The 8,860-nt window shown below is 50.1% G+C and overlaps 1 protein-coding gene across 1 annotated transcript; it reads right to left on the bottom strand.

The window, feature by feature from the left end:
- Window positions 1-819: 819 nt before the first annotated feature.
- Window positions 820-5,352, bottom strand: LOC134423411 (serine/threonine-protein kinase PAK 1-like). Its single transcript, XM_063166385.1, has 4 exons — window positions 5,213-5,352; window positions 4,615-4,811; window positions 3,144-3,281; window positions 820-1,763 (listed from the first exon to the last, which is right to left on the bottom strand). Exons 2-4 carry the CDS (start codon window positions 4,735-4,737, stop codon window positions 1,677-1,679), a joined length of 348 nt encoding a protein of 115 aa, XP_063022455.1. The 5' UTR covers window positions 4,738-4,811; window positions 5,213-5,352; the 3' UTR covers window positions 820-1,676.
- Window positions 5,353-8,860: the final 3,508 nt, after the last annotated feature.

Raw genomic sequence — 8,860 nt, 5'->3', positions numbered from 1 at the left:
AGCTTCTTACCTCATTTTAAAATCTTAACTAAAATATGCAATCTTCTACTATCCCAATTCTATTCCCAGCTGGGCCCTCGACCCATCTGCACTTTTCAATTTTCCTCATTACATTTTCAGCTAACCCCTTGACTCACCTCAGGCACATCCCCGACTGCCTCTCTCCCAGCAGCTCAGAGCTGCATTGCACAGCGCTTGCTGTGCGCCACAGAGCACAAAGCAGGCTGGCCTGCTGGGCCGGAATATTTCTGCCAAACACTCTGCATCTCACACCTTTGCTCTGGCTCAGTGCAGAACTGCAGGGTTGCAGGCGCTTCCTCCCAGAACTGCGTGAGGCGCTGGCTCCTGCAGATGGGCCCTGCCAAGCTGTCCCTGCCTCACGCTGGCCTCGCTTCCCTGGCACAAGTGCCGGGCCTGAAGGAGCTGCCCTGTGCTCCAGCCTGCCGAGCAGCCCGGCTCCCTGGCCCGGTGCCCAGAGTGCTGCACACACTGCTGGCCTTTGCCAGGAGTTGCAGGGCAGCCGGCAGAAGAGGAGGAATCCTCAGGCAGCTCAGCGGCCCGCGGCTGCCCTTGGCCTTTCTCTGCTCCTGGGCACACTCCAGACGGCCATGGCCCCCAGGCCGAGCTGTGCCCAGCACGGCTGCGCTTCCCCTCGGCAGCAGCCAGCTGCCACCTGGGCTCTGAGAGCGGAGGATTCGCCCGCTCCCAGCAAGAGACACCCAGGGCCCGGCTGCTGCCTCTTGCAGCTCCAAGGGCCTCCTTCCAGCCTGCCTCTGCCGGGGCTCAGGCTGCTCCGGCCTCTGCCGCGGCTCTGCTGGGGCTCCAGCCCGGGCAAGGCCGGGCCCGCTCTCACCTCACAGGCGCTGACAGCTCTGCGCCACAGGAGACCTTCCCGAGCACCCTCTCTGATCTTTCTGCTTTCTCACTTGAGCAAGGCTCTCCTCCAGCCGAAGAGATTATTGCATTTAGGGATACAAATGCAAGTGGCAGGAACCCCATTGCTCTCCAGTCACAGCTGAAGGCCTGCATCGGCACAGGGTGTTTGGGCTGCCTCATTCTTCCTTTGGTTTTGCCTTCAAATGCCATTGCCCTTTCTGCCTCAACTAGAAATACCACAGCTGCGCCAAAACCAGCCAGTGGGTCATATTCCAAAGGCAGTGCGGTCTGGAGAGGATGAATGAAGAAGAGCCCTCCTCACTTATGAAACCATACAAAAAAAGCCATATGTGTGACTTAGTGCCAATAAAAAAAAACAATTGGTAATTCAGAAAAAAATGTTGAATTTTCTGAAGGGGTCAGAAGGAGGAGGATCTTCCAAGTGAGTTGATGTTTCAGAAACTTTATTAATTACAACTCTAATCTATAATTCTATGCTACAAATCTCTTAAGCAACCCTACTCTACAATCCTACTCTAAATTGGTAACAGAGATAACATCTTGACATGATTGCTATGTTCTCGTCTCCTAGGGTTAGGGTTAGGCTTAGGCTTAGGCTTAGGTTTAGGCTTAGGCTTAGGCTTAGGCTTAGACTTAGGTTTAGGCTTAGGCTTAGGCTTAGGCTTTGGCTTAGGCTTAGGGTTGGGGTTAGGGAAAGGGTAAGGGAAAGGGTAAGGGATAGAGATAGGGATAGGGTTAGGGTTTGGGTTAGCATTTAAGGTTAGGGTTAGGTTTTAGGTTTAGAGTTTAGGGTTATTCGTCTTCTTCACTGAGTTGATGACTTGTGCCAGGATGAATGGTGGCTTGGCTGAAGTTACAAATGGATGCTGTCCACCGGAAAAAAAAACAAACAAAAAAACCAAAGAACAGTGAACCATTACTTTCCAAGCTCATTGCTTCAGGGACTCAATCAGGATACATCAAGTTCCTGGAAAGACCCAGAAAGAGGAGCAATGGGACCATCTGCTCCCCAGTCATCCCCAATGTGCAAGACCTTGCCATCACAGGCAAACCTGGCCCAGAATCCCACTCATCTGTTTATTGCGATGTCTTCATCATGCTGGGATTTTTGCCCTGCCAGCGCTCTAGAAATGGCGCTTTCTGTCCCGGGGTTTTCTTCCTTTCAGGAAACTCCAATGACTCACATAGGTCCCTGCCTTTGAAAGACAGGCACTGTGCTGATTCCCACAGGGACAGAAAGCAGTGCCTGCCTTTCCATGCCCTGCCCCTCGTGTGCTGGATGGCACCTTCCTTCCCAGCAGGGCCAGCCCAGTGGCACTGGGCCCTGCAGTTCCCTCTCTGCCACACAACCTGCCAGTAACCCTGGCACAGTTCCCGTCTGCTTGAGCGTGCCAGGCAGCAGATGGGGCTGGGACAAGTCCCTCCCAGCTGTCCCTGTTTGCATGGCAGAAACCTCTGAGGGTGGGCTGGGGGGCACCAACCAGGGCCCCTCAGAGGCTCACAGTGAGCCCCCCACAGCCCCTCCTGCCCACAGCCAAATCTCTGACCCCTAGGCTGGGACTGGCTTCCTTGGGTTCCTCCACCACCATTTCATGTCTCTGTACCCTGCATTGCTCTACTTCAATTCTTTTGCCATTAGATAAAGCTGAACACTCCACAAAATCACAAAAGAGGGCAACAGAAACACTCAGAGGACAGAGCACCTCTCCTCACAGGAAATGCAGAGGGAGCTGGAGTTATTCAGTTTTGTGAAGGACAGGCCCCAGGGAGACTTTATTGCCACTTTCCAAGACTTCACAGTGGCTTTGAAGAAAGTGCGGCACATCTTTTTTAACAGGGCCAGTTACAATAGGATATGGACAAATATTTTTAAACACTAAGGGCATCTAATGAGAGTAGGTCTAAGGAAGAACTTGTGTACTCAGAGCATGGTGCCACACTGGCACAGCTTGCCCCAAGAGCTTGTAGGTGCCCCATCCCTGCAACCATTCCGGCTCCGGTGGCAACGGGCTCTGAGCAACCTGATCTCTTTAAAGATGTCCCTGCTCATTGCAGGACACTTGCACCAGAGGACATTTACAGGGCCCTGCCAGCCCAGCCCAGTCTAGGATTCCTCACCATTTTCATTTGAAGAGCAGCAAGAGTGGAGGTGAGGAGGAAGGGGGCTCATCTGCTGCCTTGGGCTTGAGTGGAGGAGGAGCCCATCCCTCAGAGCCTGTTTCACCTGCAGCCCCTTCACATTTTACCTGCAGGAGCTCCTTGGCAGACCAACGCTGCTCCTCGTCTGTCTGCAGGCAGCAGCTCAGGAAGTCACGCAGCAAAGCCGAGAGGAGCTTGGGCTGCCGCAGCTGTGGAGTCCCTACTGTGGCTATCAGGTATGTAGCCTGGAGAGAAAGGAGACACCAGGCTCCACCTCCTCCTTTCACATCTCTAAGGCTCTCCCAGATCCCTTTGTTTAACCTCTGTTCTTCAGTGGCAGTTTCTGCCCTGGCACAGACCCAGAGATGACTTTCCTTTACCAACCAAAAACCCAAACGCCGATGCAGCCACAGCTTTTCCACCATCCTGCAGATCTTGCCTTGGCAGCTGATTTCATTGCCTGACCTAGTTAGTGGGAACTACATCAGCAAAAGGACATTTGCTTCTCTGAGGATTCATGCCAGCTTGAGATGGGTTTTGGAAGAGGGACTTTGCTATACTAACTAATTTCAAGGGTTAGTACATGAAAGGCATCTCTGCGGTGCTTGTTGGTCCTTTAAGTGCATGTGCCCTAGAACAAAACTCATCAAGCTTTTTGTGCTGTTCTTGAAAACAATGGGAATTGGAAGAAAAGAAAGGAAATCCATCAGTTAATACCCAGGTAGGGAAACAAACATTTACAATCTCCTCTTCAACACAGACACATTAAGATGCCTGCACAAATGTATTGGGATGAAAATGCCTGCTTGGGCACACAGGAGCCACTTGCAGCTCTGTCTCTCAGCAGTCTAAAAATTTCAGCTTCCCATTTTTGCAGCCAAAGAAAAATTGTCTAGGTCAGAAGAAGGAGAGGTTCCATCCCTATGGACACCCTCTAGTCATTTGGCTGCTCAAGTCAATGCATTAATGGTAGGCCCATGCCAGAAAGTGCCAGGAAACAAACAGGAGGTTTTGGCAGGCTCTCCACATCACCAGGCTCTGGCTTGGTGGCGTGCAGAATGTTGCTTGGGCTGGGAGAGAAACACGGTCACTGAGTGTTTCAGCAGCACTGCACAAGAAGCAGAAGAGACTCTGTGCATTACACCCTCATGCCCATGTTTTCCAGTGAGAAGAAACTGCACACAGGGTTAGGTTCCTCTCTAAAGACCACGGTTTTAGAAACTTTGTTGGGTTTGGGTTTCCTTCCTTCATTTCTGGAAAGATAACAACACTTGTAAGATGCTTTTTCCCTGTTATTAAGGCCATCTACACAGACAAAAGAACTGGAACCACTAACCCAAAGGAAAGCGTTGAGTGAAAATGGAGTTTGTTTGGAGTTTGTTTGCATGTGGTAAGGCTTGAGTTCCCCCACTGATGCAAGCAAAAGTACAGCAGATGCTGATGTGTTGCAGGGACATTTGTAGGAGGGGACCTTGGTGGAAGTAGTTCCAGCAGATGGCAATGGGATTTTGTCCAGTGGCACACAGGACATGGGACAGGTGAGAAAGACAGTGGGATCAGTGAGTATTTGCTCCTTACCGTGCCAGAACTTTCGCCCAAGTAAGGAGGTTCTTGTTCTATCATTTCAATTCCCACAATTCCAAAAGACCATATGTCCACTTTGGGGCCATATGGTTGACCTGTCACCACTTCAGGCGCCATCCACCAAGGAGTCCCGGTTACCGAGCACCGTCTGCTCTGCTCAGGGGTGAGCTGAGTAGCGAGGCCAAAATCAGCTGAGGAGAAAACAAAATACTGGTTTTATCTGAATTCTGTGCAATTAGGAAAGCAAGCAAAAGAATTCCCCGGTAGAAGTTTGAAATTGCTCTGTTGAATCTCCTGGCATTGGCGACTTTAAAAATCCCCCCATGTTTTACACTGCCTCTAGCAGTGGCTTTTGTTCTTTGGAAACTTTAGACTTGTAACTCCCTCCCTCTGGAAGGGACCCATACAGAGCAAGGCCACTCTTGACTGCTTGTGGCTCCTTCTACCTCTGTGCACGTTGCAACTGTGCCCTCAGCTCGCAGCAGGGGTCCCTGCACTGCCACCAGCACCATTTTTGGGGAGCTGGCAGTCACGCAAAGCAGCCCCACACCCACATCCCTGGAACGCTGCACCTGACCGAGAATATACTGACCCAGTTTGACAGAACCGTCCGTTCTGAGAAGGATGTTGTCACTCTTCACGTCTCGATGGATCACATCGTTTGCATGAAGAAAATCCAGTCCTTGCAGGCACTGAGCGAGAAAACAGAAACAGAAGGGCAAAAATGAGTGGTGTGATTTCATCACGCAAGAAAGGAAACAAAGAATCTAAAAGATTCCCTCTCCAGGGGAATGGGGAGTAATGGCAGAACAGTCATGGCCACTGAGAGGAAGAGCTTGCTGCTCCAACACTTGCAGAGCAGGACCTTTCTGAGGAAAGGCACGTCAGATTTTGAAAGAGCAACAGCACCTGCTGTTGTAGGCTGTCCCCTGCCAACCAGCCAGGATGACTCCTGCTGCAGCGCATGTGCTCAGAAGCAAAGAACATTCTGGCTGCACTCCTATCCTTTTTAGCTGAGCACTGAGAGAAAGGAGTCTCTCTCTTCTTTCTTTGCTGTTTGTTTCAAATCCTGCCACCAGCACCTTTGCTTTTACAGGCAAGGAATGCAGTGAAGACAGACTCCAGGCAAACATTTAGAGAGGCAAGGTGGAGAACAGCAACTACAAATACAAGAGACAGAGCGAGAATACAACAGCAGGAGATAAGAGTACTGGCACTGAGTACAGGGAGTGCAGGGGCACTGGCAGGCCTTTCCCTTGAGATGCTTTTACTTGCCCATAGCATACCAGCAACACAGAAACAAAGCTCGGCACAGGACACCTCTCCTGTTCTGAGCCCCTCTTTCCCAGACAATCCTGCCCAAGCCCTTGGAAACACAGATGGGATTGCTGACCTCCCGACTGATGGCTGCCATCTCATCTTCAGACAGGCAGGTCTGGCTGACGATGTCGCTCAGGACACCTCCATCCATGTACTCTATAACCAGCAAGAGTTCCTCGCCCAGAAGGTAGCTGAAAGAAGGAAACAAGGGGGTAGAGATGAACATGCATGGCTACGTTGATTTTTTGCTTCCAGGTTTCTTATTTCCAGATGCCTTTGTGACAAGGACAGAATCAAAGGAATAGACATTCCCTCTTGGCTGTGCATTGTTTGCAATCTGTGCAGTCTCATAGAGAAAGACACATCTGTGAAAAAGGAGATGTCTTAGATGGGCAGCAAATGAAAAGTGCAGTTTAGAAACAGCCCAGACATAAAACATGACAGGCATGGTGTTTCTGGAAATAAGCACCTAGTCTTCCTGGCATGCATAGCAATGGCAAAGAGAGGCAACAATCCAAGGGAAATCCACTTTAGGATGGTTCATCTGCACTTAAGAAACTTTAAAAAATCAATCCCAAATAAATGTGGAGGCAGTGAACCTTGAGGCTATTGAGTTAGGAAGATACAGCTGATCCAGGTTTTGAATAATTTTGGAGTAATTATCAAACTAGGTGTGCCAGGGAAGACTCATGCAGACAAGATGCACTCTCTTCTCATCCATTGGAGATGAGTAGAGAAATATGAATAAATAAAAATTACCAGCTTTACTTGCTGCCACTGACCAAAGTGGGTTTTTAACCTCTCATGTTTGCTTTATGTAAACACACATCCATGGGATAAGACCATGACCTCTCACCTGTCTAAATAATCCACAATATTGGGACTCCTATACGTCTTCATAATCATTATTTCATTAAAGGTTAGCTCCTTCCTCCTCACTCCTTGAAGATTTATTTTTTTTATTGCCACCTAAAATGACATTGAAAATCAGTAACTTGAGGGGTTGGTGGCACGAGACCACAAGGCATGTGGAGCGAGTGGTTTTGCAATGACACAGCTGAGCCGTGCCAAACTGCCTTGTGATTAGGCACTGCAGTAATCAGGAACTGACATTCCAACAGCCCATTACTCTGCTCCCTTGGGAGCCAGTTATAGGACACGTGGGGCCACTGACATTTTGCCTTGACCACTTGGTAACAACGGTGTCTCAGTTATCACCCACAAACCTCTGACCGCACTCTCTGCCGCTTTGTTTGGGACTCAGAAGAAGGAATCCATGCCTTAATACTCTGTGGATACATCTTGTGATATGGGCAGGGCTTAGGGCTTTCAAGGACGCCTTGCAGATCTCTCCCTACGTGCAGTTCCCAAGTGCAGCCCTGCAGGTGGCTAAGGAACTACCAGTAACTTTCAGATGGATTTGCTGGCAGCCAGAAATGAGAATTCAGGACTCTGAAGCTGTAGCCCCAAAGAGCAGTGAGGTGCTCGCAGGCACCACCTTTGTTTTAGCAATGGAGAGCGAGTGAGCGCATCCTTCTCTGAAAGGAACCGCTGCCCTCCGTGCCTTCCTTCCGGCAGCTGAGGAGGACAAAGTCCCAAATGTGTTCTGTGGGCTGGCACCGGTCTGTGCTTCTTGTGCCTTTTCAGCACAGCTCTGCCCAAAGCTCCAGCCACAGCTCACGCCAGAGGGGAAAGCCCTCGAGTGCAGCAGAGCCTGCAGGGGCTGTTGACATTTACCTCTCCTCCTGTGGCACTGTCGAGTGCTCGGTAAACATCTCCAAAAGTCCTAGAAAAAAAACAGAAGCAGAGAAAGGAGAAGCTGTTTAGATCTTGCAGTGAAAGGCAGCCCACACAGGAGATCTCTGCTGGAAGTGTCAAAACCTGCAGGATGCAGGCGGGCTCTGCCAGAAGGGAGATGATGCATTTCCCTCTCAAGTGCATGGGCACTGGGCCTGTTCCTGAAGCACTGGGCTCCAATTTCTAAAGGGAGTTTAGTCTTTCCTCTTGGGTTTCACTGTCTAAACAGTGTGGTTCCTATCCTGACCACAGAGTGTTTCCCTCTTCAAAGCAGGGGAAAGAATTGTTCCTGGGAACTGTTATCTCACGGCTTTGATAGGGCATAGGTTGCTCTTTCAGGCAAACAAGTTTCTTCTCTTTTCATTAGTGTGCCAGTACGATTTTGAGACACACAAAAAATGCTAAAGAAATTAACACAGAGCTGTCCCACACTTGAGAGACAAGGAGACCTTCCAGGTCCTGTTCCTTGATGCAGGCAAGACCTCGGTAGCAAGGCATCTCTGACAATGCCTTCTGAGCCCACTCACAAATTCTGAGCAGCATTGAGAGATGGGACGACCTATCCCCAGTGTGTGATCATCTTTGCAGCTGTCCTGACTTCACGCTGGATAGACATTCCACCCCAAAAACACCTGGCCCACGGTTGTGCAGGAGTAACTGCTGTTGGACTCACCCGCTGCCAATATAATTCAGATGCGTGTATTTCATCAGGGGATTTTCAGTGGTGTTCACCGTTCTCCCTGAGGGAAACAAAATGCAAGATGCTGACTTTAAAGCAGAGATCCCAGCTTCCAGGAGATACAAAAGGCAGCCCCAGCGCCTGGAGCTCTGAGCCCTTTGTGGTCGGCTGAGTAACAACAACCACAACCAGGCAGACAGCCCTGCAGCACAGGTGGCCAGCACAGAGACTGATTTGTACAGTCTTTTGAAGAGTTCTCTTGACAGGAAACAAAGCACAGAGACATACAATCCCAGGAGAGGAGGACATCTTCCCCACCTTTCAGCAGTTTGCCAAAGGAATGCCTTCCCATTTGTAAACCAGAGCAGCTCCAGCTGTAACCGATCCTGACGGGGCTTGCAGCATCAGGACCCTGACCTGTTTGTGAGCAGGCTGAGCTCAAAG

This window comes from Melospiza melodia, chromosome 12, assembly GCF_035770615.1.
Source record: "Melospiza melodia melodia isolate bMelMel2 chromosome 12, bMelMel2.pri, whole genome shotgun sequence".
Classification (NCBI taxonomy): domain Eukaryota; kingdom Metazoa; phylum Chordata; class Aves; order Passeriformes; family Passerellidae; genus Melospiza; species Melospiza melodia.
This window is presented reverse-complemented; position numbering and strand designations above follow the sequence as displayed.

Bases quoted from the DNA above. Each gene is read 5' to 3' on its own strand.
- LOC134423411 (XM_063166385.1), bottom strand. From the start codon at position 4,737: ATGGCGCCTGAAGTGGTGACAGGTCAACCATATGGCCCCAAAGTGGAC. The intron at 3,282-4,614 runs GTAAGGAGCAAA...CTTTCTCTCCAG, and splicing joins TGGGCGAAAGTTCTGGCACG to GCTACATACCTGATAGCCAC. The intron at 1,764-3,143 runs GTAAAATGTGAA...TCCGGTGGACAG, and splicing joins CTGCCAAGGAGCTCCTGCAG to CATCCATTTGTAACTTCAGC.